Here is a 10,798-nt window from a genome sequence, read left to right as displayed (position 1 = left end):
GTTCAGACAGAGAGTGCATCCTAATTGTCCTGCTGAGGACAATGTTGCAGCAGAAACATTAGAAAGAAGCAATATTAATCCAGTGGTCAATAGCCATAATTTGCAGATTGATTACAAAAGATCAAAATAGTTAAAATTGATCAAAGTATCAGTATCAGGAAAAAAAAAATCCTGATACTGCATTATATATAAATCACGCGCACTGAGGGCAGATGATTTATTTCTTTTGAAACTGATTGTTTTGTTAGTTTAATTGTACAGGGTAAAAGCCATATTATCTGTGTCAAAACATTGTTGTGGTTTCATTCTTTGCATCCTGAAGATATTGTAATTTAACAGGGGTGTGTACACTTTTAACAGCCACCATATTTCAAGATACAGTCACATAGTTTTGGTACTGAGGACTTGAGAATGCAGTCAAAAATATATTAAAAAAAACAAACTACACACCCTGTATAAATATAGATTCCAGTGCAAAACAGGACACATCCATATGGATATTTCTGGACAACATGTGGGATATTGTTGCTTTGGAATTTGACAAGTTTGCCTCTACTCAGTTTGTATTTACTTAGCTTTATCCTAAACACAGTTAAGGGAATAGCTACAATTTGCTTAGACAGTCAAATGACGTCAGGAACATCCTCAGAGGATCAAACCTCCTTGTGGTCAGCCTCCCGCTTAATGAGCTATAGCATTACTGTGCCCTCCTGTGGGAATGCATAAGCTAGTCCAGAAACTAAACTGGCGCAGTGAAGGGTGACTGGGACTGCACTGCTGCATGCCCCACCCTTTTTTTCTGTCTTTTAGAGTTTCTCAAGAGCAAAGGAAGTGATTTACTTTAACGCACTAAAGATAACTCATGGTTCACAAGGCTACGGCTGGGGTTTGAAGACGAAATGAGTCACTGGCAGCACTTCCCCGTTCAAAGTTGTCATGGAAACTGCAGAGCTGACAAAAAGTGTTAAATGGTATGGCGGAGGCCGACGGTGACAAAATTAACTGTCAGAGGAAATGCATCACTGAAGCTTAGGCCTTATTTCTTAAAATGAGAAGAAATATGTTCAATCTTAACTTGTAGTTTGGGATTTTCTGGCAGCTCTAAACAATCCAAAATAAAGTCACATAAACTAATGCGACTGATAAAGTGTTGAATCAGTATATGAGTTGCGACAATGACTCAAAATAAATCAGATGTTAGCTAAAAAAAAAAAGAAAAGATTGTGTGTGCACTTCATTTTTATTCCACAAAATCATTTGGGGAAGTTGAAAGAAAACAAAATCTGAAGTGACAGAAGATAAAGAGTCTCTATCCTTGGCCTTTCCATTTTGTGCTGTGACAGCATTTGGCTGAGCTTAGGTGTGCATATTTAACAGCGAGAATAGCTAAAACAGGTTTGGCTCTGGTTCTCTTATTCCTGGCCTTTCTTCCTGTTATTCTGTCCGTCCTGAAAGCACTTCCTGTCACCTGATGGCGGGTGATAAATCACAGAAATATGAAAAGAGGCTAAAGGAATGCTTTGCTTTTCTCTCTCTTTGCAGTTTGTCTTGGGCAAATACAGTTTACAAAATGACACAGAGGCGTATTTTGAGATGATGCCATTGTTAAAATGCTGATATTAGAAAGTTCTTGTGTGGGATGCAAATTTTCAGCACACAGCTACAAAAAAAAATCTTGTGGGTACTGAAAGGTTGTGAAAGACAAACGCTTGCATATATCAGATGACTGCTTACTCACACGGGCTTTAAAGATAGGCCAGTGGGTGGGCACCCAGATAGATTTCAGCGCCTCCGGCTTGTGGACTCTTTGAGTGCAACGCTAATGGCCAAGTCATGGTGGCCCACTGCCACACAGACACAGAGCTAATGAACAGGCGCCGCTGGTGATGGGGCACTGAGCAGCTATGGATAATCAAGATGTGATGGCAGAGTAAAAACAGATCCACCCCACACCAACCACATTAGTTAAATCCCACTCACCTTTTGATGGCAGGCTGAACCCAACAGCGCTTCTTAAAACCCAAACAGCAGCTCATGCACAAGAATATTCAGACACATTGAACTTTTTTTTCAGAAATTAACTCAAAATTGCACAGAATAACATTGTCTAATGAGAATAATTCGATGGACAAACTTTTCAAATCTGGCAACATTTTTGTTTCAAAACTAATTATCAGAAAAGTGTGTTCCCATCTATGTCAATCCTTCTGACTCCCCTAAATAAAATTCATCACAGGTAATTAGTAAACAGAAGCCACTTGTTTTTAATTTAGTCTCAGCATAAACCCAACGATTTGGTAAAGATTCACAGCTAACAACAGCTGTAGGTTGTGCGCTCCACAAACCTGGCCATTACAGGAGAGTAGCAAGAAGAAAACCATTCCCATAATGAAACATGTTGGTGATGGCAGCATCAAACTATCGTGATCATTATTATTTTTTAATAGACAAAACAGGGAAACTGTTCAGAGTTGATGGATGGAGTTAAATCTAGAACAATCCTGAAAGAAAAACCTGTAGAAACTGCAAAAGACTTGTGACTGGGGCAGAGATTCCCCTTCCAGCAGGTTAATGTCCCTAAACATACAACCAGAGCTATGATGGAAACTTTTAATTCAAAGCAGACTCAAACCCAATTGAGAATCTCTGGGAAAGCTTGAAAATAAATATTCACAGACATCTTACAATCCGTCTGACTGTCTTTAAGCTATTTTGCAAATGAGGATGTGCAAAAATGTCAGTCTCTGGTTGTGCACTCTGTGTTGCTCAGAATAGCTTTTCAGCACTGATAAGGGATATCTAAACTTGGCTGAGAAGGAGTCCAAACAGGGAGGTGTGAATTGGTGGCACAGAAGAGGTTATACATTTGATGAGAGTCTGAAGGACATCCGACCTCGACACTTGGGTTCATAATTTATCAACAGGTTGAGTAAAACTGAAGGCTTCCGAACCTATCCTGGTCAGGTTTGCAAAGATTACCCACACTCTGCTTGTTGAATGTTTTATTAAAAACTGCAAAATATAAATAAAATGTTCTTGGAGGATTGGTCTGTTGATATTTTAACAGACCAACATACCTTCTCTCTCATACGATATCAAAATATCAACATTATTTGTCTGTCTGTGTGTACAGGAGGAAGCCACCGCCCACCAGGTGCTGCACACAATCTGGTAAACACCCATACATCATTCATTAACCAGGAAGTTGATGAGGGGAGTCCTGGGAGAGAGGATGGCTTTCTTGATGTCACGCTCACTCAGACACTTCTGTCCGATGGGGCTCTCCATCACCAGCTGCTGGACCCGGCTGGGATCTTTGGACACCTGCAGAGGGATCGTCACCGTGCCACAGGGCTTGTTGTTTATCTGAGGGCAGGAAACAGAAGGTAAGAGACGAGAGAATGTTCCAGTTCTTCCTCTGAAAGGTTTTCATCATCTGGCAAACATTTGTCCCGATGGATCTGTACCTAAACTCTTTCATGGAAAAAAAAAAAACACCCTCTAAAATAACACACTCCATTTCTACGTCTGCATATGCAGCACGCTCTTTCAAACACATAGTTAGTGGTAGGTATGGGAAGGCCACTCGGTCATGTGTGCTCAGAGGCAAGTGCAAGCGTGCACATGGTGAATGTGATCATGTCTCTGGAAGAAGTGCTTACAAATTAATGGTGTGTGGATGCATGTATGTTTCTGAGGCCCCTCAGCTCAGCCACGGACTCTTTTCTCCCTTGGGTTTGTCCCACATATTTGGGACAAGCCCAAGTGCATGATTAGAAGAAAGAGGGCGCGAGGAATCCCACAACAGACAGTTGAGTCCAAGGGAAAACCAGCCTCATTATCCTCGATGTCTGGGAGTTCAAATGTGTGCGCTTGCTCCAAGTTTCGAAAAGGGGGAATATCGGGAGATCTTCACTTCTGTCAGACCAACTCAGGGAAATAAAGAAAGTAAAATCTCAGTTTTAGGATTAAAATCATTGCAGAGCGCAGGCTACCTATCTGATAAGCCATAATCAAATATCATCTGTCTCTAGGTTGATTTTATACTCTTTAGAAATTAAAAACAGCAGAATATTATTTTCCTCTGCTACCAGTGATGGTTATTGGTAGCTAAAAGCTTAAGCTAAAAAGACAAGAAGACAGAAAAATCAGTATACATTGTTCAGACTAAGAGTCTTCAACCTGTGGCTCCAGAGTCTCACGCACTTTGGCCAAAAAAGGCTACAGAACCAGGCAATGTATAAGCATAAGTACCATCACAAATGACATTGTATTTAATGATATACAAAAATGCAAACTAAAGAACTCTGCAACAGAACTTTCTTGTAATCTTGAAAAGCAGATTTCTGCAATTGTTTTCCATGCTTTCTACAAAATCTTCAAACACTGGCTGATAGACCCACTTTCTCTTCAGAACCAGGCCTTTTTCAGAGGAATGTGTTTTTTTATCTGTTTGTTTCTTTATCCACTCAACTCTGACCCATAAAAAATTCAATCTTGAAAAAATGTGTATTGCCGAAGCGCTTTAAGCTGCAAGCTTGAAATAAAAGGCAACTTAATATTGATACATCTCTAAATTCCTGTGTAAGGTCTTTGCAACTTTTCTCTTCTGTTACCAAAATACGTTATTTTAAGATATAATTTATTGTCTACAAATAGTTACATTTAGGACCTAAAATAATTTCTTTTGTTTTCACACTGACAACATGCTGCCATAGGTGGGTGCAAGAACTGGATAAAAAAAAAAGAAGTGAAAAGGCAGCCAGAATGAAAATAACTTTTGCAGACCTTCAAAAAATCAAAAGGGTTCATTTTATTTTTATTTTTCCATGGAAGTGTACTGGTTGAATTACTCCTACAGAGTTCTGACTGATAATAAAGACTTCAAATCTGCACATATGATACACACAAATATTCCTTCACAAGGCGAAACAACAGTTTATTTTCATTTCCTGGACCAACTTGTCTATTCATTCTGAATCTCATTGCACTACCTGCTACTGTGCTTTTTCCTAAAGGACTCTAAACTTAAACCTTCATCGAATCTAACCAGAAACATGCTCGAAGCTTTAAAACTGAAAAATTTACACCACATTGTGGACATCCTTTTTAAGCCTCATAAGGAAGACACACCCTTGTGATGTGACAGATTTAGGTCTCCACAACATGAGTAGTAACTAAGCCGCACACCCACACACATACACATACACAAAGACTTTTACTATTTTTGAGTTCACAGTCAAACCAAAAAAAAGAAAGAACTTCAAAGAGGAAATAACAGTGAGGAATAACATCGCAATTCTGTTGCAGACCTAATTATTACCAACACGCCTGTTTAGTTTAAACTGCCCTGCTGGCACATAAACTGGCATGCACAGGTATTTGCATTAATGTAGTCATGTGCACACTAAGGCTAATTATAGTCTCTGTTGAAAATTACAGAGTTTGAATGTAATCATGAGCTGAAATGTTGGAGAGTTTGAGTGGAAAATGACTAAGGATTTTGGTGTTCGAGAAAAAACTATATTTAGAATAGAAATTACTCCAAAAATAAACTTGAAGAGTTTGCTTGACCTCTTTATTTATTTAATTGGTTCCTGTAATGGCAATTAATTAGAGCAATTTAGTGTTTATGTTGCCAAAATACATCAAACAGATGATATGTATCCAATTTGTAAATTGGACTATTAAAAGGTTTGTCAGCATCGGCGTTGCTAACAAACCTAGGCTAATGGACTGTGAAGTTCATTTGGAGGTCCAAAATAACAGATGTATTTCAAAATTAGAGACTCAAGCTTATAATATGAAATTTTTTTATAAGCTGGACTTTTAAAAAGTAGTTCACTGATACCTTTCAAAATAAAAGCACCATTATTTCAGGGATTAGGTAACTGAAACATAGTGGCATATTACTAGATGTTATAAGCAGGTAATAATAAATGCACAATATTTCCTTTTCAAAATAAAAAACTCAGTTATTTTCCTAACACTTTTTAATGTCAGGAAAATGGGACAATGCCATCATTTTAAGAAAAATAAAAAAATGTGTTATACACAAATTAAAGTCTCAATATTTTATAAGTTACTGCAACTGTTTGTTCCACATTATTAGAGGAACTAAACCATCAGGGAAATGGCATAATGTTGGCTTTTCAAAATAAGGCTTGAACATAATTATTCTTAACAGAAGGTCAGTATTTCATAGCTTATGTCAATTATGAAGTAATTGACACAAACCAGTAGTATAAAACAGATAATGCTGAACTTTCAAAATAAAATGAATAAAGACTCATCAAACTGGATTTTTCATGTTGTGATAATTAAATTATTACCAATGTATGGTTCAGATTTCTTGAGAGTGTCTAGACCAGAGCTGATAAACATTAGTCTAAACCAGACATGAGGAAAACATTACGGCTTTAAACTGCAGTATGCAACAAGTGGCAGGCACAATTAAAATCCTTTGTCTGAGTATCACTCAGACAAAGTTTGTCGCTTTTATTAAATGTTCCAGTTGCTAATAAATCATCAGCGCATCAGTGATTTTGTCTCTGATCCTACCAGCACAGACAGCTCCACAAATTCAGGGGCCTCCAGATACTCGGGGTCCACGTTTGGCCAGGGCTGCTGCAAGACGTCGCCTCCCTGCAGCAGCATGGAGCTCTGAGGGTTCGTCACTTTGCAAAGACCTGGGGAGGAGAGAACACAGGAGGGCATTCATACTAAATATAGAAATGCTGAGGTGCTGGCAAGCAGCTGTTAAATATGTCTTAACTACAGTTTGGGGGAAAATACAACATGACGACATAAAAAGGCTGAAAAACAGCTAAACGTTGCACCCCGTGTTCCTGACTCCCAGTTAAACCAGTGCATCACTCTGCAAGAATGATGCACACACTCAGAGGAAGGATATGTGCTTCCTCCATCCTGAATGGTGTGTGTGTGTAAAATCAGACAAGCCACCCAGAGTGAAAGGCCCAGCACAGCTGAGTGCAGCAGAGGTTGTGTTGTTCTGTCCTGTTTATGAACTGTTTTAGGAACTGAAATATGTGAGCACAAACAAAACTGAACACACACATTCCTTCCTTCCAGCCATAATCTGCCAGGTTTTCCAGACTCTGCCCATCAGCTGGACCCGTGTGCTTTTCCAGTGTGTTGAAAGCTTATGCACGTACGTGTGTCAACAACAATAAAGGCTACCCGGCCAAGTTTCCACATGAGGCACAAAAGGTAACACTAGATTTTCCTCTCTATTGTTCGCTCACCACAAAAAGTCAAACTGAACCTACTGCTAAACAGAGAGGTAAATGATTCCAGTTAAAATGTACTGAACAGACATGGACACATCTCTTGGCACCGCTGGTAAAGAGGTGTAAAAATTTGTGAAATGGTTGCTGTAGTGTAATCTCCATAGTTAGAACAATCCAACCTTTAACTTAAATGCAGCTATTCAGTGAGAAAAACAATCCCTCAGTAAGAAAATGAATTAAGAAAATTACACATGACATAAATATTGCTCTTCCACAACAATTAAGTGCGACTACACTTTTCTTCAATTCTTGATTTATTCTTTTTTTTTTTTAAGTACCGTAGTCAAGGTTCTCAAAACTTCTAATTGCTAACTTCTAACTTCTGGCTTCTCTGGGTTTTAAACTTGGACCCATTTCTAATGTCCACTATCCACATAGCTGGACGAGATCCTATAGAACCCTCCAGTGAAGAGGATGATAGGGAAGGTAAACAAATTTCCAAAGACCTCTGTTACAGAACAGCAAACAAAAAGGACAAATATATGGAAAGCACAGTTAAATATGGAGGAGGATCTGTGATGCTGTGGGCCTTTTCCTCCAGAATAACAGAAGTACACAGAACAAAATAAATGGGATGGGGACCTAAAATTGCAAGGCTGACTATTTTTACAATTGTTAGTGTGAGATTAAGCTTCTGTAATACAATATGAATCTATATTAAGGTTTTTGCACATCTTCCACTGAATGTGCCAATAACTGTGAATGGCACTGTGATAGTGTTAAACTGGTTATAAGAATAGGTATTACTATGCTAGATGTGTTTGTCAGATGTTACTTCCTCTGACATTATGCAAAATAACCTAATTTTACTATGAGCTTCCCTAACCAATGCCATCTTAAAATGTCGTCTGTATTAAAGTGAGCCCCTTTGGGATTTTAATTATATAAATATGTTTTAAATTCAGAAGGACCTCATGGACATGTCAAATAAAAATAGGCACTCTGTTTTTCTGGCAATGGCATAATAGCTGATATATAAATCACTCTCTTGAAATGCACACTCCACCACAAGTGTGTAAACGGTTGAGCCATAATTAGCAGAAATAACGTCACTCACCTGCCCAAAGCTCAGAGGCCAAGTGAGGAGCCATGGGTGCCGTCATTATAACAAGGGCAGCCAGAGCTTCCTCAAACTCCACACTGTGCTGTAGGACTCGAGCTGTTGCACTCTAATTACCCAGAAAAACATGTTCAAATGTGAGATACGTAGCATGTTTTAAACAGTAAGCGAGACAGATTTGTTGAAGATAATGAAGGACACGCTCACACTCAACGTGTTGGTAAGGCCCATTAGACGAGAGAGGGCTGCGTTGAACAGAAAGTCTTTAGTGAAGTGAGCTGTCACCTGAAAATATGAACACAATAAGCTGATTAGACCAATGAAATTGGCATTTTGCATGTTACTAGACACAGGATGTGTAACATGGATGAAAGAACTTTAGGCTCAGTGTTCCCATTCTGGGGAGAAGAACCCGTTTGAGAAACGCCTGAGATGAAGCTTGATCAGTGTGGCTTTTCTGTGAGACGCATCAAAGGACGGCCTCAGCTTTAAGGCCTTTTAGCAAACAACCTGAGGTCCTTTAAAAGCTCTGAATCCGACATGCAGAGGGAGGGGGATCCAACCTGGCAGCCGAGGGGGAGCTATTTATAAAGTGTGAAAGGAGACACAGTGGATTTAAAATCAATTTCCGTCCTCTTCTGCTGTTGCTCTTTACTTTAGGGGTTTCAGGTTGCGACAGATTCATCAACATGACCGGGAAACGTGTGATGAGTAATGTATTACTGAAGTTATGATCATGTATATACTTTGTAACTGAGAAACAACAGCCTGTCTATGCTTACACTTTCTATGCCAAATGTCATGCAAAACTTCTTCCTCCAGAATCTCCAGAATAGATTTTCACAAAGTTTTTACAAGCCTACCTCATGTTGTCAGAAAAGGTCCTATTTCAGGGATTTGCTAGGCAATCATCAACCGTGGAACTGTCTCATAACAAAATGAACTATTCTGTTCAAAAACTGCAGTAATCATGATTAAACCATGCTTGTTTTCCTTGCAATGATGAAATAGTCATATAAAAAAAATAATTTTTATCACTGAGGTCATCATTGTCTGACATTAAAATCAGTTTGATGATCTATTTAAATGTGACACAAAAGCAAAAACAGAAAAAAACCATCTTTCTGCATTTACCTCCAATTCCACAAAACAATTATGTGAAATCTCCTTACATTTTAGCAATGTAGTATAAGGTTCTTTCACTACTTTTCAAGCAGTTGGACTAACTTGAGTCACGTCTGCTTCAATAGTTATAACCCTCAGACCAGCAAATATGGACTAGAATATCCTACACTAAATACAACTTAAAAAAATACACGTATGACCTTAGAATGGTTGTATATTTGTTTGCAAAAAAACCCAAAAATGATGCTTTGATGCATTGCTTGGCATTTCACAAAATCTCCTAATATCATTTTCTATTTATTCCTTAAATGTTGAGATGCTCTGGAAATTGAAGACTTTTTAAAAGATAATTTGAAGTTTAAATGTCGCAGAATATCTTAATAAATAACTTTCAGTAAAAAAAAAAAAATCTGGGAATTCAAATAAGAGCTCATTCCTGCCCCCTGCTGGTAAAAACTCCTTTAATCTCACTTTTTAATGACGTGATTAAAAGTTCATTTTTAAAACACAGGAAAACTTTAGCCAACATTATTAACAAAATTAGCTAGCCAACACTAAAAAACCACCCACCTCTTGAACTGCATAGTTCTTGTTTCCCCAGATCTTCTTGACCTCTCCAAGCTCTTTCTTTTTCAGCAGCGAGGGGTTCGGAACGTCACCGAGTTGTCGAGCTCCTCTTAGCTTTGTCACAAGCTGCCAAAGTCGAGACTGCCAACGCAGAACCCCTGCAAGTGCATCAGCTGGAACACAAACAAGAGGACAGAAAGAATATTCTGACACTTCATGGTAAAGAAAAACCTACAAATTCTGACAATTATGTTGTCAAAAAAGACACTTTCTTTAAAAAATACTTTCACAAAGTCACTATGTAATAACCTGACTCCTAATTTAAATTTATTGATGACTTAATTTATCCGTGTCATTTTGCAGTAGCAGCCAGGCTCACTCTTGACGTTCCAGAGGATATCTTGCTCGGGAGGAGCAGCGTAAAGGATGTAGAGACGGACGGTGTCCACACCGTACTGCTGCACCACCTCCTGAGGGTCCAGCCCGTTGTGTTTTGACTTGCTCATCTTCTCGAAGGTCACCTCGACTCCGCCACCGCTCAGAGCCACCGGCCCCTTCCCTGGATCATAAGACTTGCCATTACAGGAATCTCATTTTTAAGAGCAACAACATTAATCTCATTACGTTAACACATAAGATGTCATGGATTTATATCTATTGTTTGCCCATGCCATGTTTAGCAATATTAGATAAAAGAAAACTGCAATGCTTTGAAAAAGCATTCAGACCCCTTAAA

At 38.7% G+C, this 10,798-nt stretch overlaps 1 protein-coding gene and 1 long non-coding RNA gene across 4 annotated transcripts in view; one reads left to right on the top strand and one right to left on the bottom strand.

The window, feature by feature from the left end:
• Nucleotides 1-2,399: 2,399 nt before the first annotated feature.
• Nucleotides 2,400-10,798, bottom strand: part of lars2 (leucyl-tRNA synthetase 2, mitochondrial) — a 38,180-nt gene continuing 29,781 nt past the window's right edge. For both annotated transcript variants that reach the window (XM_023331535.1, XM_023331536.1), the window contains exons 16-21: nucleotides 10,442-10,621; nucleotides 10,066-10,235; nucleotides 8,578-8,655; nucleotides 8,368-8,479; nucleotides 6,562-6,689; nucleotides 2,400-3,366 (exon numbers count right to left, since the gene is read on the bottom strand). In XM_023331535.1, the coding sequence (XP_023187303.1) occupies nucleotides 3,187-3,366; nucleotides 6,562-6,689; nucleotides 8,368-8,479; nucleotides 8,578-8,655; nucleotides 10,066-10,235; nucleotides 10,442-10,621 (848 nt within the window). In that variant the 3' untranslated portion in view covers nucleotides 2,400-3,186. The remainder of the gene's footprint in view (nucleotides 3,367-6,561; nucleotides 6,690-8,367; nucleotides 8,480-8,577; nucleotides 8,656-10,065; nucleotides 10,236-10,441; nucleotides 10,622-10,798) is intronic.
• Nucleotides 3,297-10,518, top strand: LOC111608199. Of its 2 annotated transcripts, none has more exons than XR_002752596.1 (4): nucleotides 3,297-3,386; nucleotides 7,093-7,230; nucleotides 10,135-10,281; nucleotides 10,426-10,518. It is a non-coding gene; the product is annotated as an uncharacterized LOC111608199 (long non-coding RNA). The 2 variants fall into 2 exon arrangements; XR_002752595.1 differs by having other exon boundaries at nucleotides 10,132-10,281.

The sequence above is a fragment of the Xiphophorus maculatus genome, chromosome 3 (assembly GCF_002775205.1).
Source record: "Xiphophorus maculatus strain JP 163 A chromosome 3, X_maculatus-5.0-male, whole genome shotgun sequence".
Classification (NCBI taxonomy): Eukaryota; Metazoa; Chordata; class Actinopteri; order Cyprinodontiformes; family Poeciliidae; genus Xiphophorus; species Xiphophorus maculatus.
Note: the sequence above shows the minus strand (reverse complement) of the source record. Positions and strands in the feature narration are given on the sequence as shown.